Raw genomic sequence first — 23,592 nt, 5'->3', positions numbered from 1 at the left:
CTTCTCTTCAGCTCAAAGTCTCCCTTTATAAAACTGGGATCTTACTGTCAGGCAGTTAGTTATTAATACTCGTAAGAGTATTATGAAGATTTAATGAGATAATGTATCCCCCAGATGCTCAGAGAAACAGTGGAAGAATGGAATAATTTGTTCTTGAACTTTAATGCTGGAACTATTTGAGAATCCCAAATAAAACCCAATGTGTGTTTTTTTCATAGGTGTAACATCTAAATGTGGCAGTTTTCAGAAAATGTTACAAATTACGGTGACTAGCTGTTCTTCGTGGTTTATAATTCAGGGCACCTCAGCTACTATATAACTTGTAGTTAAACTTATTTATAAATATATGACCTCATACAAGCATATGTATGAGAACTAAACAAGCTGTCACTCTTAAGTTTACGTGTCCATCGCCACGAAGACCGCGGAAACTGGATCAGCACAGGCATCCCGGGAGAAGAGGTCAATCATGACCCGACTGCAGGACCAGTTTCTTTTTCCTTTTCTTCTTTTAAAAATTTTATTAAAGGTCTTTAGAGAGCAACATCCAGACCCCAGACCCAGCTGCCGAAGAGATCCTGTTAAAACCAGTTTTAGTACCAATGCTGCAGCAACAGAATCAAGGGAAACAAGAGAACGATTAGAATGCCCTCGCCCTGCCCCAATGCCTTGTGGGAGAGGACTGTCACTGTGATCTTAGGCAATCCCTTAGGTTCTTGGAAAATTCAACAGCAAGATTACAGAAGAAAGTCCCCAAAGGAAAATACAGGATTTTCTGCTCTACTAAACATTTTAAGACCCAAACAACTAGTTAGAAAAATCAGATATGTGACATTATTTGTACCCCATGCATTGGGGTTACACTGGAATGAAATGGAGAACAGCAGGACCCTAAGGATAAACACCTTACAAACCCTGAGATAAAGAACCCTGTGCCCACTGCTCCATCTCACTAGTCTGGCCTTTTGCTGGTTTCCAGCTGATGATGTGGAGGGTCTCACTGCCATCCCCAAAGTGCCTGCTCCCAACTAGGAACTCTCACCTGTCACATAACAAGTAACAGTTAGGTCATTTTCAACCTCAGTTTAGAGAGAACTGGCACTTTAATGTAAACACTTACTGTTCAAAACCATTACAATAAGCATATTCTTCAGCAGTCCGTCCGTGTGAATCTAGCGAATCGGCATTAACACGTTTCTCAAGAAGCAGCTTGACTATGTCCGGTGAGTCATGATACACAGCAAGTATGAGTGCTGATCTAAAATAAAAGAGACAACTTCACCCTTAGGAACTTAGTTAGCTTAACTTAAACAGTTAATTTGATCTATTTTACCAAGTTAATATCCTGCCCACCCCTGGAGAACTGACCATTTACATGCTTGAGTGCTCATCTTTGCAAATTACCTCGAAGGCCAAAACAGAGGGACAAAAAGGAAGCCTCCTGTCCTACTTGGGTAGCACATAGTAGAAGTTGCTAATTTAAAGTTCTCTGATGGAGAAGGATGCTGAGGTCACTTATCTGAAGTAGGTAAAGATTTAAATAAAGGATTCCCCATTTCTTCCCTCGTCTGAAATACAATACTTTAAAATCAGCTAGAGGTCAGGTAAGGAGAAGCTGTTTGCAGGCTGAAAACAGTAATATGAATAAAAAAGGCAATAAAAATAGTCACGGCTGCAGTTAATCACGCTGAGAAGCATGTGCCCGGCACTAACCTGAACAGTCTACGCATGGTCTTTCTTAGGCACAACCCCCCTTGAAGGATGTACTACGACCCTCCTTTACGTGACAGGAAACATACTGGTTGGTGATAAGTCATGTCCCCCAGGTAACACACCTGGCCAGCCGGAGAGCTGGGAATTCAACCTCGTCTGACTCTAAAGCCCAGCTCTTTCCTCTTTATCATCCACCTAAGACTTGTCTTCTTTAAAGGGAATGTTTATTCAATAATTAAAGCTATTTTTCTTCCTTCTACCATTATCAATTAAAAATAAAAACACCAAACTGTACTAGAAATGAAAAAGGATAAAAACTGACGAGCCCACAGTATCTGGTCATAGTTACTCTCTTAGTGATACTCACTCAGTGATAACCTAATAACATCAGTATCCTTCAAAGAAAGTAATTTAAAGCAGAGTCATCCAAAAAGCAAAACAAACTCCTCTTTGTTTAGTATGCATCTTTTAAGAAAAAAATATATACCAAGAAGAGGTTAAAACAAATTATAAAAGAATGAAGAAATTCAACAGTCTCATAAGGTAAATAAAAACTAGAGTCCATACTAATAAAACTAAAATGAAACCCCTGAACTATTTTAAGACTGTATGACCAAAAAAATCAGGTTGCAAATTACATCAGTCACTATCATAAAGGAAGATGAATCCTGCTGCATACTTTTCTTTGTGACACCAGGCAGAATAATTGTTTTCTACCTAACTGATGATGTGTTGATTCTAACTTCATCCTCTTCTTATTAAGTTAATCTTTCTGATTGGCTGTTACTATTCTAGAACAACATTAACATTAAACAAAAAGAGAGAGAGAGAGAGAACAAACTATTGTACCTTTGCAGCTTGTCAACTGCATGTACATTTGCCCCGTTCTCCATCAAAAATTTGACCATTTCTTCTTTGTTCTTCCTGACGGCGAGTAAAAATGGTGTCATGTTATACTGTAAAACAGTAAAAACAGTTGACAATGTACAAAATTACATATAAATTTCAAAACTGAACTTAAAAACTTAAATCTTTGAACTTAAACATACACTATAAAGTAAATAAAAAGTAGCCCCTTCTTCCTCGCCGCTCTGTGCTCCTTCTCTTTAAAAGGTTCCTCCTTGACCTCATCCAAAGTTTCCCTGTGAAGTCACTCTCTGAAACCCACTTCAGACATTTGCTGGTTCCAAGAACCTTCGCTTCTATTGCAGCGTGTGTCAGGCATTCTCTAGTTACCTTACTGCTCAACTACTACTCCCGACACTCTAAACACTGCTCCAGAGAGAGAACCATTTAGCTGCCGAATCAACTACATTTCTAAGGAGCCACGCTGAGGAGAAAGATACCATACTGTCTGCAACATGCATAACCTATCCAATTACAACTACGACTGATCTCATAAAGCTTGCAGACATTCCAATGGGAATATGACTACTTGCATGTAAAGAAAAAGTTTTTCTTAAACCAACTTATAAATTCTAATTTGAAAAATTCCATCCCACTCTTAGGGATTATTATAAAATATGAAGTAGACTATAAATTAATATAGACTATCTTTAAAATCTTGAAATATTTATCAAAATATACAACAGAAATTGTAAATTCAAATGCTTACAGAGGCAACATAGGTGGCCTGAGTAAGTGAAGGTCACAAGTGAGGACAGCAAACTGGAGAACACACGCCCCACCGAGAAGGGGCCACCTCTGCAGAGCAGACCACACAGGCCTGGGCTCAAGGGGGACCAGATTTGATTCTTTAGGAGAAGTTCTGAAGTGTAGATTTCTGCACAAGTCTCCTAAATTTTAAATGTTGACTCAATGTGTGGAGACAAACTGAACATATCCAGGGCCATGTTTAGTCTATAGCCCACTTGTGTTTTTATGTTTGCTGTGCTTCCCAAACAGTTGGGTATAAATCAACTATTTGTATGTAAAACCTTGCCTTTCTTTAGAATCATACGTCTTACACACAAAAACACTGGGCCCCAACATGTAATAAAAATTGTGATTAAGACTCATAATACCCACTTCAAAAATGTTTCCAATGCCTACTAAAACTACAATCTATCTGTATCTAATTCTCCCTGATTGTTAATCAAATGGATAATTAGGATTAAGGATTAAGAGGTATAAACAATCAGGCATAAAATAAGGTACAAGGATGTACTGCACAACATGGGGAATAGAGCCAATAGTTTATAATAACCGTAAGTGGAGCATAACCCTTAAAAATTTGTGAAACACTCAACTGTATACCTGTAACATATAATATAGTACATCAACTATACCTCAATTAAAAAAAATATATTGTAAGATAAATACACTTTAAAAAGTCTCATAATAACTGCTTCAAGAATTTTTCCAATGCCTACTAAAACTACAATCTACCTGTATCTAATTCTCCCCAATTGTTAATCAAATGGATAATTAGTTCATGAGATGGCCGAAACTAAATTATTAGAACAATTCCAATTTGTTACTAATGTCATGGGTCTTGATGTTTAAAACTGCCATCTTGCATGGTATACTTATATATAATGCAATATAACTCAGCCATAAAAAAGAATGAAATAATGCCATTTGCAGCAACATGGAAGGACCTAGAGATTAACATACTGAGTGAGGTAAGTCAGAAAGTGAAAGAGAAATCCCATAGGATATCACTTAACGTGTGGATTCTAAAAATGCGATACAAATGAACTTATTTACAAAACAGAAATAGACTCACAGACATAGAAAACAAACTGATGGTTACCGAAGGGGAAAGGGGGTGGAAGAGGAATAAATTAGCAGTTTTGGACTAGCAGATACAAATTACTACATATAAAATACATGAACAACAAAGTCCTACTGTATATACTAGAGGGAACAATACTCAATATCCTGTAATAAACCATAATGGAAAAGAATATGTGTGTGTGTGTGTGTGTGTGTGTGTGTATCTGACTAAGAATGTATATATAACTGAATAATACATATAACTGAGTAACTATATATATAACTGAATGAGAATATACATAACTGAGTAAGAATATATATATAACTGAACAACAATATATATATAACTAAGAATGTATATATAACTGAATAAGGATATATATAACTGAATAAGAATATATAAATATAACTGAATCACTTTGCTGTACACCAGAAACTATCACAACACTGTAAATCAATTAGACTTTAATTTAAAAAAAAAACTGTCATCTTGATTACGCTAGAGCTCAGTGAATCTAACAGATATATTGCAAGAGTCCGTTACACAGCTTTAACCAAAAGAAGGCTCATGATTTCCTATTATTGCGATCAGAAAAACCCTGTTGACCTAATGACCTGGATGGGAACAAAAGGTGCAAAATCTTTAAAGGGTCCGACTCTACTTATTGAATCACTCACCACAAGCAAGTTTCTAAGACTGAGTGCCACTGAATGATCAGTGGTTAGAAAGGAAAAGGAGCTATTCTTCCAGGCAATAGATACTGCCAGTAATATTGCCAATAAACTCCTCAGTCACAGAGGAAGAGACGGGTAAAAGTCAGGCTAACATGGCTGGAAAGCAGAGCACTGAAAGCAGTAGCATCTATCAAACCCCCGCTCTTCCAGAGATGTCTTATTTTTGAGGTCTGTGAATTTACATGCATTACACGAATCCATTCAATAGTCCTTAACCAAGGCTTGTATCAGAATCTCAGGGAAGTATTTCTAAATACCTGCGTCTAGACCTGAGTACATTTATTCAATCAAAATCTTCAGGGGAGAGTCAGGAGAAAAAGCAGGAGGACCAGCTGCGCCATCACTTGCTCCCCACCTACAGCCACAGCCCCGCATGGGAGCTGCACCAGGCTGAGCGTGGAAGACCCCAAGGTGAAGGTGTACGTGGAGGGCCACGTGGCCACCAGCACAAGCGAATGCCCCTTGGCTGTCAAACAGGACCTGACCTCACTTGCCCAGATTCAAGAACCTGGGATCCTGGGGTGCTCAGGGCCTGTGGCTTGCTGCCTCCCCTGCCCAGGTGCAGTCACCCAGCTCCCCCTGCTGGGTACTGGGTTCCATCCTCCTCCCACCCATCCCCAGGCAGGCATCCAGCCCCTGCCATCACTTCACTCCCCGCAAGCCTTCATCTTCTGTAGGCTCTGAGCCTACCACCCACTCCCAGGCACTTCCTAATGGGAAGTTGTTCCTTCTGGGGTACAAGTGTGGCTGGGAGACAGAGCTCTGCCCTTTCTGTGGGCACTACCTCTAGCCTCTGGCCTTGGCTTTGGAGTTGTTTCCATGATAACAGGGCCTGATGTATTGTATTCAGTAAACATATTACTATAAATAAAACACCTATAGCTAGAAAAGAACCTGTATTGCAAATATCTTGTAAATAAAGTCAGTTGAGCTATACCTCGTTTATCGCCTCGATATTTGCATCATAGCGGAGCAGCTCTGCTGCAACTGATGTATTTCCAGCCAAGACGGCGTAATGCAGAGCAGTGTTTTGAAAGTCGTCCGCAAGATTTGGGTCAGCACCCTGTTCCAGCAGGATACTGACACACGCTTCTTTCCGGCATTGTACAGCCTGTTGGTATCGCAGCAAGAAACAGACTGTAAGTGCCAGGCATTCCAAGTTAACATTCCTCAAGTCCCAGCAGTTCATTATATTTAAAACAGGTAAATTCATTTTTATTCTAAGTAATTAAATCAAATCCATCTCACGTGGACACGGTTGGCTGCTACACACCTTGATGAGAGCTGTCTTGCCTTCCTTGTCACGAGCATTCAGATCACAACGCCACCCTATAAGGAGAGTCACCACTGGTGACTGGCCGCTGGTGCAGGCTAAGTGTAGGGCAGTCCTGTGAACTTAAGAGGACTGTTTAGGAAATTAGAGCATACTAGTTCAAAGATACAGTTACTCACGTAATTGTAAACATTCAACAGCATGCTATTCCTACCCCTTTAAAACTAACATTTAGTCTTCTTATCTTAGTTCTTTCTATGGGGAAAGAACAGTATTTATTAGCTCTTATTACTCACCACATTAATGGAAGAACTACCTGTTTGAATAGAAAGGGCATGCCATTGAGATTCAGCTCAGCTTGGGTCTGACTTCTACTTTAACACTGTCACTTATTAGCTCTCAATTAGCCTGTCTGTGCCTCAATTTCCTCATCAACAAAATGGGCATGAAGTAGTAGTTATCTTACAGGACCCCACTGTGATGCTTAAATGAAAAGCTATGCAAAATGTCTGGCAGTTCCTTGCACAAAATAACAGCTCAATAATTGTTAGGTAATATTATAATTGTTACCATTACTATTTTACAAAGACAACATTTCAATTCAGTAAAATGACAGTATATCTACTTTGCTGCTGCAAGGATGCGAGAGAACACTGTACTTCAATGATTCTAACATGCTCATTGTCTCACACTTCAACACCTCTGACATGGGAAGGCAATTTAAAATTCATGTCTTACAACCTTATTTGGCAGCTCCTCCCAGGCCCACCCCGCCCTGCCCCGCCGCTGTTACCTGTTGTTCCTGTCTCTGCTGTGTACGAAATTCTTCTTATGTAACAGCAACACCTCCACTGTGTCCAGATCGCCAAGATATGCGGCTTTGTGGAACTTCTTTAGTTCGTGCTTACGGATGGGATACCTAGGCACGGGGTGCTCATGATCCCTGTGCTCTCTCTGACGGGCGCTGAAGCCCACCCAGCTCACAAACTTAGCGAGTCTCTTCCTCATTTGGCTTATCGCCTTCCGACACCGCTCACTTCCCTCCTGGCCTCTTGCCGCCTCCCGATCTCAGCGCTGGCGCTACAGAAGAGCCACAGAGGTCTCACTTCCACACCTTGGCTGCGAAGCTCAGCGGCTCGGAATGTTTCATCCGGAACAGTCGTAGCCTAGCAACAGCACTGACCCTCAACTGTCCCTCAACTGTCCCTCCAGAGCCAGTGTCCCTGTGAGTGCGCACAGAGGCCCAGAGGCCCGGTGCGCACGTGGGAGCCTAATGCATTTCAAATCTCTCCAATTGCTTGTGGGCCATTTTGGATTCCTTTCAAATGTTGGTGCTAGGTGGCTGAGTGTTTTGGGACATTTCCAAAAGTGAGGCTTGCCCCTGAGAAAGTCATGTTTGTATGCAACTGTGGTTAGAGTGGGGTGGAACCAAAGGATGCTGAAGGCCTAGTCCCCCAGAGAGCTCCCCACCAAAAATCTCTATCTCCTTATCCCTCAGTTTATTCCTTTCCCCATCCCTCTGGGCCCCAGCCAGTCTCCAGGGAACTTAGCAGATGCAAACAGCAGAAAGCTGTTTTCATGGTTTCAGAGATTGTGGCAATATGTATCATTAAGTACAAACTTGAGAAACCAACACACGCTCTCGATGAAATGAAAACATGTTTCCGCACGCCTGCTGACCCTGCTCTGTGGCTCAGCCTTATGTTTACACGCTTTCTTCTCTTTATTTTATTTTTTGCTTTTATATCCACCAATTAAATCTTGAATCAATCCAAGGCTTATTTGGGAGCTTGGTATAACATTTGAGAACTTTTTAACCACATAACTATGAAAACACCACATCAGTTACTCAGCAAGGCCATGCTGCTGGCTGACCACTGGCAGGAGGAGTGGAAGGCAGGGCAGGCCTCTTCTTCCTGCCTAACTCCATCCTTCCTCCCTCAGCTGGCTAATTATGGTTTCTGGCCCTGCCAGGATCAAAACTGCAGGGGGCGGTAGAGTTCCTAAGTGGCTGACCCTCCTGGGAGCTGGTCTTGAGTGGACTGGACCTGGCAAGTGTTTTGAAGCTGACTCTCTCAGGGGCATTTCTGTGCCCATACCTGCCCTCACCTGCAACTCCCCTGACCTAAGTGAATGTGGTGTTACTAATTTACCCTTTTAACCTATCTTTTCTATTAGCATACACTGTTATTTCCCTCATCTTAAAAAAAAAAGATGCGTTCACCCTCCAGCTGTGGCCCCATCTCTCTGCTCTCCGGCACACACGCCTCCTGCCCCTGCAAAGGAGCTGTTCCCATTCGCTTCCTCTGATTCCTCTCATTTTCCATCCAAGCAAGCATGTCCACTGACTGCAACTGCTCATGACAGGGTCACCCAGCACCCACCAGGTGCTGACTCCACGGGGAACTCTGTCCTCTCCTTGCACGGCCCGGCAGCCACACTTCCCACCGCTGCTCTCCCCGACTTCCTCAAGCCCTTTCCTCACGGGGCTTCCCAGGCCTCAGGCTGCTCTGGTTTCCTCCCACAGCCCTGGCAGGTCTTCTCAGTCCCAGCCCCTGGATGCTGGCACACAGCACCCCTGAGGCTGTCTTCTGGCCTCTACTACTTTCTGCTGCTGCCCCCATCGGCCTTAGGGCTTTATGTATTCTCTAGAAGTTGACAACTTCCAAACTGCTATTTCCAATCTAGACCTCCCTCCTGTATTCCAGACTCAAATACCCATTGCCTGTCAACGTCATCTCTTGGAAGTCTAATAGGACTTCTCCTGGGCCGGCCCTCACCTGTCCTGCCCTCTCCTGTACCTGCCCTCACCTGGGCCTGCCCTCACCTGGGCCTGCCCTCGGGTTTGCCCACCCCTGGGCCTGCCCTCTTCTGGTCCTTCCCTCTCCTGGTCCTGCCCACTATCTCCCTGGCCTCCCCTCACATGGCCTGCCCTCTCTCCTGGGCCTGCCCTCTCCTGGGCCTGCCTCTCCTCGTCTAGCCCTCTCTCTCCTGGGGAAGTAAGCCAGAAAGAGAAAGAAAAATACCAAATAAAATCACTCATATGTGGAGTCTTAAAAAATATATATATATATATATACACATATAAATACAAAACAGTAACAGACTCATAGACATAGAATACAAACTTGTGGTTGCCAAGGGGTGGGGTGTGGGAAGGGACAGACTAGTAGTTCAAAATTTGCAGATACTGACAGGCATATGCAGAATAGATAAACAAGAATATACTATATAGCACAGGGAAATATATACAAGATCTTATGGTAGCTCAGAACAAAAAAGAATGTGACAATGAATATGTATGTTCATGTGTAGTGAAAAATTGTGCTCTACACTGGAAATTGACACATTGTAAACTGACTATAACTCAATAAAAAAATGTTAAAAAAAAAACAGTGCTCCACTCAGACCTACGGTTACATGCTTATCTTTCAGGGACAAAGACTAGGTTGGAACCTAAATGTGCAGACTGGGAGAGAAAAGGGATTTCAACTACTCTGACCACTTCCTGTTGAATGAAACAGAGAAGCCAAGCCCTCACATTTCAAAGGGTGACAGGAAGTCAGGGGCCCGGTACGCCCTCTCCCACCTAGGCCTGGGTGGGAACAGTGGGCAGCCCCAGCCAGGGCCACAGGCAACAGTAGCCTCAGCTGTGCCCATCTGGACAGACTGGCATGGCCCCACGGGCTCTGGGACTGCAAGCCCCATGGTGGCCATGGGGGTCATTACCATTCTGGGCCTCTGTGGCCTCTCTGAACTCACCCCTCCCCAATCCCATCTTTCAGGGAAGGATCTACAAACCCAGCCAGAGGGGATGCAGGACAGTGGGGCAGAGAACAAAGTTCATTCCAGGCATCTCCCAGCCTCCCTGCAGCCCCACTCTCTGAACCTGAGCCCATGTCAGTGCAGAGACCCCTCCCACCTCTGCCTCCTCACATCAAGAGTGACCTATTCTTTGGAGAATGAGGGTGGGGTCAGACCTCAGTCTCTGGCTGTGACTTTGACATCCAACTGCCTCCTCTCTGCCCCACCCACCCTGCTGCCTGTCACATGGCCCCTCAGGTGCCCCTTCAGTCTCCCACCTGCACTCCTGCCAGGAAGCTCCCTTCCTCCCTTAACCCCTCCAGACTCTCCTGGAGCTAAAGCCTGGACCCACCTCTGCCTCCTGCCTTGGCCAGGCCGGCACTGTTACCCTCCCTCCATTTCAAGGTGAAGAAACTGAGGCTCAGACAGGGTCACAGTGAGGAGGTGGGAGTACCCACCCCTGAACTCACAGACTGACCCCAATCTCGTGACCCTGGGGTGACCTGCCCTGCTCAAGGAGAGGGTGCTGGCCGTGTGCCAACCGCTCACACCAGGAGGGGGGGCGCTCCTGGCCCGGGTGAGCGGGGATGCAGCAGAGCTGTCCTGGCCTCAGGAAGCCAGCACCGCCCACCCTGGACTCGCCCCCATGTGAACCCTGGGAAGTTCCTTCTGCCTCTAATTTCAGTTTCCCCATCCTTCCTAAAGCCCCTGGCTGGCCATCGCCCCACGCAGAGCTAGGCCAGCAGGTGGAGAAGGGAGACTGAAGTCTGCACCCCAGTGTCCACCCGGCCTCCTGGTGCCAGCACCTCTGCTCTGCTGTCTGTGCACATGCTGGCCTCCTGCCCACAGGGACTCGTTGCTTCTTGTTGCCTGGGCCCAGCAGTGACCCAAGGTCAGTCACTGTTCTGCAGTCCCCTCCTGGCGTCCTTCCTGACAGGTCTTCTAGGCACAGCAGGAGCTGGGCATGGGTGGCTTCCTGGTTAAGAAGGCACCATGAACATCTCCTTTCTTTTCTAATAGAAAGGCAGTGACTTCAAGAAAATGATACTTCCGGGTAATCTAGGAAATAAAAGATAAACCTTCACAAATCCTGTTCCTGGAGTCTCAAGATCCTGGTAAGATGGGAAAAAAAAGCTTGATAATAAACAATGAATTCAAACCCTAGTAGTACGCTACTTTACAGTATCATGTGCAAACATCTGACTTTCCAGTCTTGGAGTGGCCCATTTGGGACACTAAATGAACCAAGGTCACCATTTTTTTCCACTTTTTTATAGGTTGTTATGCACCTGAATTATGTGTATCCATGACACAGAAGGTAACATGAACATGTAAACAATAATAGTATACACCAGAAACTGACAAGCATTACTATACACAAAATATTTAGAACAAAATGACAATGACACCACTACACATTAGCTTGTGGAACCTCAATAAAAATTCATAAGCTGAGAGTATCTAGTGAGTAAACAAGAAATACCAACTAAGCTACGATAAAACTAAGAAAAGTAGTACAGAAAAGAATGTCATAGAAAGAAACGAGAGACAGAAGTTTTAAAAAATCCTCAATTCGTCTCTGAAAAGATTAATAAAGTAGAATAATACTTTCCTACTAAGAAAAAACAGAAGCACACATAACATATTAACAGGTTAACACTTTAAGTCAGCCAGTTTATAAATCTCCGCCATCTTTGTCGCCTTCCTGTCTGCCCCTCACCCGCATGTTCAGACAAACTGTTCATGCTGTTACTTCTACCACCGTGTTCTCATACGCCCACTCCTTTCACCCCGGGGGCCCTTCCACACCTCGACTGCACTCCAGCAGCCGCCCCTTCGTTACACTGTCCAAATCTTGCCTTCCTCATTCCCTTTTATACCAATACTAGAGCTCTCTTCAACACAAAGCCAAACACATCAGTCTCACTCACAAAAGCCATCAAAGACGCCTATTTTTTTAAAAGCAGAATGTCAGCCAACCTCTGACCCTAAGTAAACACAGGAAACAGTCCGCTACACCTTCTCACCTCCCACTTCTGTATCACTGGGTCATCTCCTGCTCCGAGGGGACCAGCCAGGCACTTTCACAATCATATTCCCCTCAGCCTACAGGACACTTCCCTTGCTTCTGCCTCTCAAATTCCTATTCATCATTCCAGTCTTAGTCACATCTTCCATGAAAGTACCTCTGATCCATCAGTTACAAATTCCCTAATTTCCCACAATCCTTTGCCACTCTTACTGTACCTCTTTTGTAAAACACAATTCTACCTGCATTAGAAGTTTTAATTTACATTATCTGTCTCCTTCAAGAGACTGCAGTTCTTTGGGTGATGACTGTGTTTTAGCCATCTGTGTGTAACCTTTAGGAACTAGGACAGTGTCCTGTAATAAGCAAATACTCCAGAACTCTAAAGTGTACAGTCAGAATTGGATCTGGCAGTAAATGGTAATAACGAGACTATTACTGAGAAATTTATCTTCACTGGAATTCAACGAACTGACTTCTCCAGACATATTACCCACAAATCACTATAGTGATCTTGGGGAAGCATTCTTCCTACATTTTCCTCAACCTTTCATGTAATGTCTGCAGAAATTACTTTCATAACAATAAACTGAAAAATAAAAATGCAATAAATGCAACAAACCTAACAGCCAAATTGGCTGAACACATACTGACACTACAAAAATAGTAATTAAGGTTTAGCTGAATTAAATATGAAAAAGCCAAGCAAGCGTTTATGGAAGTTCCAGAAACAAATAATCTACACAGAATTAGGGTAAAGGTATTTAAAGGAATGTGTTGGCCAAGGAGTCCAAGAAATGAGTCAGTGTGTTAAAAGGGTAAAACAATCCAAAAATCACCTACCAAGTGATTCTCTGAACCTCAGGAGGGCTATTTGAAAACATCAAGTCATAGGAAAACAATCCAATTCAAAAGTGGGCAAACGATTTTAATGGACATTTCTCCAAAGACGACATACAAATGGCCAGTAAGGCCAAGAAAAGATGCTCAGCATCACTAATCATTAGGGAAATGCCTATCAAAACTACACTGAGATGCTACCGCACGCCCACTAGGCTGGGCACAATCAAGAAAACAGACTACGACAAGGGTCAGTGAAGACGTAGAGCCTTGCAACCCTTTGTGCACCGCTGGCAAGAATGTAAAATGATACACCACTATGGAAAACGATATGGTGTTCCTTAAAAATTTAAAAATAGAATTACCACTTAATCCAGCAATCCCACTTCTCAGTGTATACCCAGAAGAATTGAAAGCAGGGACTCAAAAAGATATTTGCACACTCATGTTCCTAACAGTATTATTCACAATAGTCAAAAGGTGGAAGCAACCCACGGATGGATGAATGAATGGATAAACAAAATGTGGTATATACATAAAATTGATTATTATTTAACCTTAAAAATGAAATTCATTTACAAAAATGAACTTATTTATGAAACAGAAAAAGACACACAGACAGAAAACACATTTATGGTTGCCAAGGGGGAAAAGGGGTGGGAAGGGATAAACTGGGAGTCTGAGACTTGCAGATACTAACTACTTGATAAATAGAGTAAATACCAAGATTCTTCTGTAGAGCACAGGGAGCTATATTCAGTATCTTGTAGTAATCTATAATGAAAAAGAATATGAAAAATAATCTATGTATATGTATGACTGAAACATTACGCTATATGCCAGAAACTGACACAATATTGTAAACTGGCTATCATTCCATTTAAAAAAACAAAAAGGATGAAATTCTGACATGTGCCACAACATGGACCAATGTTGAAGACGTAATACTAAATGTAGTAAGCTAGACAAAAAGGGACAAATGTGGCTTGACTCCACTTATACAAGATACATAGAATAATCAAATCTAGAAAGGAGAATGCTTAATGGGGCTGAGTCAGGAGGAGGGATGGGGAGTAACCGTCTAACGGGTACAGAGTTTCAGCTTGGGAAGCTGACATGGTACTGGAGATGGTGGTGGATCGCACAACAATGTGAATGTACTTATTGCCACTGAACTGAATATTTAAAAATGGCTACAATAGTGAATTTTATGTTATGTATATTGTACCACAATTTTATAAAATCAGTAATTTTTTACTATCAAGTAATGTCATGGAAATTATATATCTGTGACAAAGACTTAAAATTCTAAACTGTCAAACTTTGCTGCATTGTGCTAAAATTATATAAATTCAACACAGAAAAACTGGCTACTACTTACTGACTAGAAGCCCACTTTGCTGTTGTGTTCAGCACATTATAATAATTTTTAGGGTGTTAGTAGGTACCTCATTTATAATAACCAAAACACAAGTACAAAAACATAGCCAAAAATTTCATCAGGATCAGTGAAAAGCACCTAAGTTCCTGTACAACGACCTCTCCTGACAATTAGCAGCACAAAATCACAACGGTTTCTTTCACTTCCTACTAGAAGCCCTTGAAAATAAAGACAAAATTGGGATCACTATTAAAGTGGATAAACAGTAATTATGCAGGTCAATGTAATTACTATTTAACAGATACAGTTATCATTCAACATTTTTTAAAACATGGGGTCCACGGAAAAACAAATTGTCAATTATACTCAAGAACTTACGTTCATCTTGATGTGTTCTCTCTGGAAGCTTGCTTTGCAGTCTCTAGGAGGTGAAAGGAACACTTCATCTCTCTCATCCACCAATATCTGAATTAACATATTTTAAAGATAAAACCCAAGAAACAACAAAGTTATTAAGAGTGATCTCTGTCATTTAGATGAGACTTGCTCTGTATACAGAAAGCATCACTTGTTGCACTTGAACAGATTCAAAATACCAAATTGTGCCCCACTTTCGCTTCCGTTGTGCCACCACAGTCAATCATGACATTCTTTAGGCAAAGAAATGAAGATTAGGATTAATCCAAACTTGCAGTAAGGGAATAAAATTCATACTGGGTTATGAGAAAGAGGGATGGGTGGGAATAAAAAGGACATGACAGGTCTATCGCGACAGCATAGTTCACAGCCTCGGGTGTGGCCTCTCCTCAACACGCAGCTGCAGGATCCCCTACTCTGCTGAATTCTGGATTCTTACACCCCCATAACTGATGTTCCAAAGGCTTAATACAAGCTGAAGCTGATCTTCATCTACCCCTTCTACCCAAATCTGCTCCTTTCCCTGAGGTTCCTCACAGGCTCATGTCAACCTGAAGTTCAGAGTCATCATTAATCCCCTCTCCTTCAACCCATACCACATTCAAATGATCAGTAAGTTCTCAAATCCACCTCCTCTCACTCCATGACCACTGCCACGCCCAGCTCACGTCCTCACTGAGTCACACCTGTACTACTGCAGTACCCCCCAAGTGCTCTCTGCTTCCGGTGTTCCCTCCTCCTTCTCCACCCTCCTCTCATAGATCCTCCTTGGGTCCACAGAGCAGTCTTTATGAAACATAGTATCACATCAGCTCCTTGTTTAAAAACCTTCAGTTGATTCTGTGTGAAATCATTACCAGTCCTAATTCTTTATAGCATGTCTTACAAAATCTTTCCAAATCTGGATCTAACTTCTGTCTCTAGCCTCACCTGCCTATACATGGACAGTTGTGCCCCCGAAGGGCTGCCGGTTCCTCTCCTACAAGCTCGCATTTCTTCACATCCATGTGCCTTTGCAAATGGCCATCTCATTCCCTGGGAGGACCTCCTGCTTCTCCACTCCCTATCCATGCCATAGGTACTTTTACTTACACTTCAAAATTAGGTTCATGGTGTCATCTACACATAAATTACAAGGGAAAAAAGAGATGTCGGGGTAATGCAGAGACTAAAAGAGGGTAAGAGCCTACACAAATGCTCTGTGGAATAGTGTTCCTGGCCTGTTTCACAATCATACGGCTAGAAAAAAACAAGAAGCCAATAGGAACCATTTTTTTTAATTAAAAATAGGACACCCCTAATCTGTTCCCAGCTAGGTGACAGTGTTTAAAAACTGATACGTAACACTTCACACCCACGACGATGGCTACCGTCAAGAAAACAGGAAACAACATGTGTTGGTGAGGATGTGGAGAAGCTGAAACCCTGGTGCACTGCCAGTGAGAATGTAAAGTGATGCAGCCATTATGCAAAATGGTACGGTGGTCCCTGAGACAATGAAAAATACAATTACCATTTAATCCAGCAGTATCATTTCTCAGTATATATCCCGAAAACTTGAAAGTAAGGACTCAAAAAGTATTTGCACACTCATGTTTGTAACAGCGTTATTCACACGAGTCAAAAGGTGGGAGCAACCCAAGTGTCCATGGATGGATGAACGTAAAAACTAAATGTGGTGTATACATAAAATGGAGTGTTACTTAGCTTTAAAAAATGAATGAAATTCTGTTATGTGCCACAACGTGGATAAATCTTGAAGATCTTATGGTTTAAGTGCAATAAGCAAGAAACAAAGAGGATAAATACTGGGGAGGGTATAGCCCAGTGGTAGAGCACACGCCTAGCGTACACAATGCCCTGGGTTCAATCTCCAGGACCTTCTCTAAAAATAAATAAATAAACAAACCTAATTACCTATCACCACCAAAAAAAAAAAAAAAAAAGACAAATACAAATACTGTTTGATTCCTCTTACACAAAGTATCTAGAGTAATCAAATGCATAGAGTCTAAAGTAGAACGGTGGTTGCCAGGGGCAGGGAAGAATGGGAGTAATTACCTAATGAGTTTGGGAAGTTCAAAAAGATCTGGAGATAAAAGGTGGTGATGGCTGCAGAACAATGTGAATGTACTTAATGCCACTGAAATGGTAATAAATTTTGTTATTTTACAATTGAATAGAAAAAAAATTTTGAAGAACTGATAGGACAAATTGTTGGCGAGAATGCAGAGCAAGCACAACTCTCATACATCACTGGTGGAACGTGAAATGCCACAATCACTTTGGGAAAATGCCTGCTAATTGCTTATAAAACTGAACCGATGCCTACCCTGCGATATCCCAGCCTCACTCCTTGGCAGTAACTGCAGGGGAAGGAGAGCATTTCCGTACAAGCGTGGTCACAGCAACTGTGCTCGGAATAATCAGAAGCTGGAACTAACCCGGATGTCAGTCACCAGGAGAACGGCGAAGCGGTGGTGTCTTCCTACAGTTAAACAGTGCGCAGCAGTAACAGGCACAAGGAGTGACACGTGCAGTGACAGAGATAAGCCTCAAAACCATTACGCTGAGTGAAAGGAGAATTCTACTAGAGTAGCTACTGAATGATTCCACTAATATGAATGAATAAAACAGGCAAAACTCATCCACAATGGAAAAAAAATCGGAAGTGTGTTTATCTCTGGGGGATGGAAGTGGGGACTGACTGTGAAGGGACTTCCTGGGTTGAAGGTGATGTTCTCTATTTTGTTGGGGACTAGGGTTACACAGATGTATGCATTTGTTAAAACTCAATAAATGCCACAATTAAAACTTGTGCATTGCATATGGTTATTTTACCTCCAAAAAATGCCACAAAGAAAGCAACTCTAGTTAATGACACGTGATAGAAATACTTACAGATAAAACGTACCCTGTCTGCAACTTACTTTGAGACATAAGAAATTAAGATGGAATGATGAAAACTTACAGTTTTATACATCAAATAAAAAAAGATGGGACTGATAAAATGGATAGGGGGCTAGACAGAAACATGACAAAGCACACAGAGTAAAATCTTACCTCTAGCATTGAAAAAGGCACCATGAATATCTCCTTTCTTTTCAAATAGTTAGGCAGTGACTTCTTGAAGCTGATACTTCTGAGTAATCTAGGAAAAAGGAAATGACAAACCTTCACAGATCTTTTTCATGGAGTCAGAAGATTCTATTAAGAATGAAAAAAAAACTCTGGATAATAAAAAATGAATTCAAACCATAGAAGTATGTTACTTTACAGTATAACATGCAAATATTTGACTTTCTTGTCTTCGAGTGGCCCATTTGGGCCTCTAACTGAACAAAGGTCATTCATTTTTTTCTACTTTTTATTTTAAAAGTTGTTTGTGAACCTGAATTATGCGTATCCATGACACAAAAGGTAACATGAATATATAAACAATAATAATATACACCAGAAACTGACAAGTGTAACTACACACAAAATACTTAGAACAAAATGACAATGAAACCACTACACATTTGCTTGTGGGATCTCAATAAAAATTCATAAACTAAGTTTCTAGGGAGTAAATGAGAAATAGCAATTAAGCTACGATAAAACAAAGAAAATAAGTACAGAAGAGAATGTCACAGAATCAACAGAGAAACAACAGAGGTTTTTAAAAATCCCCAGTTAGTCTTTGGAAAGACTAATATAGTAGAATAATACTTTCTTACTAAGGAAAAAGAGAAGCACAAATAACACATTAACAGGTTAACAGGTCAAAGAAGGAAAATATCTGATCATCTCAATAAATAGAGAAAAAAATCATTTGATAAAATGCAGCACAGCACCCGTTCCTGACAAAAATAAAAACAATATAAAACACTCTAATCCAAACTGGGAATGGAACTTTTGTAATTTAATAAAAAAAAAAAAAAAAGCTGTTAAAATCCTACAATAAAAGCCGTATTTAATATAAAATGGTAGACACATTCACTTTTAAATCAGGAACGACAGTGCATACTGTCATTGCCTCTTTTCAGTAAAACCCCAGAGCTCCTAGACCTCTGACAGGAGACTGAAAAAAGCATAAGATTGGAAAGGAAAAAAACTACCATGGTCCTCACAAAATATTACGGTCATAATAAAAATCTACACTATTTGAATGAAAAAATACTTCAGCCTCGTTGCTAGATATAAAACATGCTAAACTTAGTAACATGCACCAAAAGTAATCAGTAAAAAATGTCATTTCAAAAAATTTTCTTTAGAATGTTAACAAGAAGTTTAAGTATCTGGGAACAAATTTAAGAAAATACACAAGAGACAAGATGTTATATAAAGTGACAAAGCCTCACCAAAGAGCACAAAGGGCATTTTTAAAAGGCAACCATGGTGCTGGATGTGAAAACAATACCATAAAATGTCAATTCTCCTGGAATGAATCTATAAATTCAATGCATTTCTTCATCAAAATCCTAGAAAATGTATTATTTATAAAGGTATGTGACAATGTGATTCCTAAACTGATATGAAATAGTAAGAGGCCAAGAACAGCCAAAGGGTTTCAAAGAAAAAGAATGACAAGGGAAGAATTTTCTTTCAACTAGTAAATCTTATTCTAAAGCTGTTTTCATTAAAATCTGTGGTATTAGTATAAGGAAAGAAAAATGACCAAAAAAGAACAGAATCCGCAGAAACATCTACGTGTATTTGGGAGTTTGGTGTATGGCATTAAAAATAAGGGAAGAAAGGACAAAATGACAAGTGGATCATCAGTCATCCACATGGAAAAAATATATAAATCCCTCTCTTGGTCTGTTTACAAAAATAAATTCCAGATAAAATGTAAAAAACCAAACTATAAAACTCATATAAGAGGATATCCTTTATGCCATTAAAGTAGGAATGGAAATAAAAGTCACACACACAAAAACTTAACTTTAAAGGAAAATACTGATAATTAAAATGGAAATCACTGAAAACGAATTTAAAAAATATGCCATAACAGCATGGAAGGAGGCACCTCCAACATAAAAGAGCGCTTAGCATCAGAAACCCAGAAATAACAAGAACTTTGAGAAATCAGTGCAAAGGGCAAATCCTTACTAGGAAAATGGGCCAGTGATGTGAACAGATAGTTCAGGGACAAGAAAACCCAGTGTCATTGAACACATGGAAAGCGATGAAGTGTCATGAGTGATCAATGAGAACCATCAGAACTGGCAGAAATTAAAGTCTAAAACAACAAGGCTACGTGTCATGCTCCATCAAATAAAAAAAGACATAAGACGTCTAAATATTAGGAACATGCAAGGATGTGAAAAAACAGCAAACTAAAAACACGGATGAGGAGGATGGAAACAACTAAGAAATCAACTTGGCAAAAACCAGTGGAATTAAGCTACTCTACTGTCTGAAGAATCCCACTTCCGGGGATATTAAGGCACATTACTTAGAGAAACCTCACCTGAGTACCTAGGAGATATGCACAAAGATGTCCCATGGAGCAGTTTGTAACGGCCAAGGACTGCAGACAATCGGAACGTCCACGAATAGGGAAATACATGAACTGTGGCGGGTCAGTCAGTAGACTGCTTTTATTTATTTACTTTTTTTATTGAAGTATAGTCAGTGTACAATGTTGTGGTCAGTTAATAGACTACTGTATAAAGGTTAAAATGAATGAACTAGATCTATACATATAAAGATAGATAAAAATTAATAAAAAACAATTTGCATTTGGATACATACAGTATATCATTATACAAATTTTTAAAATATATAAAACTGTATCTTGTGTTCCTTAGGTAAATGCATATATAGGGAAAATTAAAAACATGGATGGGAAGGAGAAACTGCCCAACTTCATGTGGGTGATAAGCTCAGGGGGACATAACAGGTAATGGGTGCTTTATTTCTAAAACAAACAACAAAACAACAAAGATAGAAGCCAGTACAGCAGAGTGTTCACATTTATAAAATTGGGTTGGTGGGTATACATGTACCTGATGTTCTGTACATTTCTATACATTTGAAATATTTCATAATTAAAATTTTTTAAGTGTGTCGGCAGTTCAGGAGGTGGATGTGGAAAACGCAGGTTACCGTTTCAGGAGTACTAACAGCAGAAGAAAGGAGACCTGATGGAGGCTTAAAAACAAATTTTAAACAGGGAATGTGCTACCTCTTCTCCTAGACTAGAGTTCATGTGTATATGCGTATACACACAGGTACGCGTGCGTGTGTGCACACATTCATTTTCATTTGGAAACAGGAGAATACGAGGAAAAGAGGATCCAGGCAACACCTGCGCTAAGGCTCCTGGCTGCCATTCAGCCTGTAGGTCCTGGCACAGCAGGACCATGTGACATCAGTGCCTGCAAGTTAGAGTGTGTTTTGTTCTTATTATTTTTATGGTATTCCTTTTTCTACATTTATCAAGTTGGCTATAATGGCTGTGAACCTTGACTAATAACAATGATGGACACGTGCTGTTTCTGATTTTACTGGAATAAACAAAGAAGAACTTTATCACAGCAATGGAGCCCACGCACCATGGAGTCAGACTGTCTGGGTTTAATCTCAGGTGCTAGCACTTACGAGGTATAAATTTAAGCAGATAATTTAATATGAGTCTCCCTTTGCTCATTTATACAATGGTGAATGATTAAGGGAAGTTGACTCTTGCCTCCTCTACACCATTGGTCTCACCTGAATGCTTTCTTCCAGGCGGCAGCACTCCAGGCCTGGCAGCATCTCTATAACCCGGTTGGGGCTGAACGGACACAACAGCTCAGTGAACTGCTCTGCGACACACGGAGACGTTTGCAGCAATTCTTGATTTACAACGACATCTTCTCTAAAACAAAAAGCATTATGTAATCACATCTATAATTAAAGCTACAGTTAAAAAGTACGTTACCAAGACTGCTTTTTGTCCAGGTAAAACTGCAAATTACATCAGAGACCTTCTAAAGCATGGTATTTCTCATTTAAGTGGAAAAACAATCTTCAGTAACAATATTCAGCGGTGGTGCCTCTAAGTCATACTCACACTACAGGGTTAACTTTCTATAAATTGAATCTAATGGTATAGTTCCCTTGCGTAAAACACTTAGTAATTCTCCAGCACACAGAAGATTCAGTATATTATTTCTTAGCTTTACATATTAAACTGTTCACTGTAAGCCCCTAAACCCTATTTTCCAGTCTCTATACTTCTAACTTCTCCCCCCGACATATTTATAGCTTCATCTTCTGCTATCGCCCCCACGTCATCCTCTGAAAATGCATGACGCTTTGTGCCTTTAAGTCTCTGCACACCCAGGACCCTTTATCTAGAACTCCTGCCCAATTCTCTGCCTAGACAACTGATACCAATTATTTAAGCCCAGTTCGTGCGTTATCTAGGAACTCCTGTCTGACTCTCTCAGTCGATCCCTCTCTCCTCTTGTTCCTGCAGCACTTTTTTACTATGTCTGGTGTAGAGCTTTTAACACTGTACTGTGCTTATACAAGTGCTTCTCAGCTCCTATGAAAAAATTAAAGAAAACAATGTACACTTATCTGTGCCCCCCAGAGACTACCATATTGTGGGAGGTGGGGGGTGGGGGGCACAGTAGTGGGAAAATGAAGCGTGTCAGTGAATGAACTCCGCATCTCTGTCTCTTATGCCAGCTGCCTCCCACTCACTGCTGTGGTTTCCATCCTGTGTACGTGTCTCCTACTACTATTACTGCCACGTGGGGACCCTGGGTTGTGCTACGTGTCCCTGTCACCGTCCTGTTCCCTATCTCTACCACTCAGTGGCCATAAAGGTAGTGAGCAAAGCACTCTCCCAGCAATGCCGTGGTGGTGACGAGTGGAATACTAGCTGCACGATACATACAGTACTTCCAACTGAGCATCTCAGTATTCAACATTAATACAGCTATATTCCAATTAAGATTTTCCAAGAAAAATTCTAGTCATCATTAACACAATGTGAGGATGACAGAAGTCTGAATAAATTACATGAAACCCAAAGAGAATACCGTTGCAGCTACTACAGCAGAAGATATGGGGTGGCGGGGGGCCTCTGTGGTTATGATGTCTAGGGTGAGTGCAAAATTTACCTGAAGTTTTTTAAGGACTGTTTCAATCTGTTTAGAAAAGTGAGTAGCAACCAGCTCTGCAGCTTTACCAGGCCTCAGGGACACAAGTTCCTGGAATGAAAGGCAAAGATGAAATGATCTTTAACATTAAATTTAAATAGAATTTCCACAGATGTGAAGCATGATCACCTCCTTCAAAATTTTCATGGGCTTCTACACTGCCTTTCAGGAGACCTCAACACAGGGCCTCAATTTTAATTAAAGGCATATTTAGCAAAATTTTAAAAGTACCATGTGAAAAACCTGATTTTGATATAAAAGGTATAATTCAGAATTCTTAGAAAATGAAAGCACTAAACATTCAGGACTTAGGTGACGACACCTACAGGATGAAAAGGAAAAAACACCTCCCCAAACTCCCCTCAGGGAATTTCATCCTTGATCTTAGAGCCCTAACTTTAAAGAAATGAAAAAAAGGAATATAGCTGCAATTTCTCTGGCTAAGAATTCTGAAATTTTACTTCTGATGCCTGGTGGATTTTGAAATCAGAAGTGTCTTAAGAAAGGAACTTAAGGTCATAACTCTAAGAGGTTGACCACT

At 41.1% G+C, this 23,592-nt stretch overlaps 1 protein-coding gene across 2 annotated transcripts; it reads right to left on the bottom strand.

Annotated features, from left to right (window-relative positions):
• Window positions 1-27: 27 nt before the first annotated feature.
• On the bottom strand, window positions 28-21,756 carry LOC141576850 (uncharacterized). Of its 2 annotated transcripts, none has more exons than XM_074360201.1 (9): window positions 21,610-21,756; window positions 17,974-18,061; window positions 14,872-14,958; window positions 13,836-13,886; window positions 7,233-9,430; window positions 6,440-6,554; window positions 6,104-6,277; window positions 2,563-2,669; window positions 28-1,258 (listed from the first exon to the last, which is right to left on the bottom strand). In XM_074360201.1, the coding sequence occupies exons 5-9, from the start codon at window positions 7,445-7,447 to the stop codon at window positions 1,117-1,119; spliced, it is 753 nt and encodes a 250-aa protein (XP_074216302.1). In that variant the 5' UTR covers window positions 7,448-9,430; window positions 13,836-13,886; window positions 14,872-14,958; window positions 17,974-18,061; window positions 21,610-21,756; the 3' UTR covers window positions 28-1,116. The 2 variants fall into 2 exon arrangements, with proteins under 2 accessions (XP_074216302.1, XP_074216303.1); XM_074360202.1 differs by having other exon boundaries at window positions 7,233-7,519.
• Between the last annotated feature and the right edge of the window lie 1,836 nt (window positions 21,757-23,592).

The sequence above is a fragment of the Camelus bactrianus genome, unplaced genomic scaffold (genome assembly GCF_048773025.1).
Source record: "Camelus bactrianus isolate YW-2024 breed Bactrian camel unplaced genomic scaffold, ASM4877302v1 HiC_scaffold_41, whole genome shotgun sequence".
Classification (NCBI taxonomy): Eukaryota; Metazoa; Chordata; class Mammalia; order Artiodactyla; family Camelidae; genus Camelus; species Camelus bactrianus.
Note: the sequence above shows the minus strand (reverse complement) of the source record. Positions and strands in the feature narration are given on the sequence as shown.

Coding starts and splice junctions, on each gene's coding strand:
- LOC141576850 (XM_074360201.1), bottom strand. CDS start 7,447: ATGAGGAAGAGACTCGCTAAGTTTGTGAGCTGGGTGGGCTTCAGCGCC. Junction 2,670..6,103: donor ATATCGAGGCGATAAACGAG/GTATAGCTCAAC, acceptor ACTGTTTTACAG/TATAACATGACACCATTTTT. Junction 1,259..2,562: donor GCAGTTGACAAGCTGCAAAG/GTACAATAGTTT, acceptor CTTTTATTTTAG/ATCAGCACTCATACTTGCTG.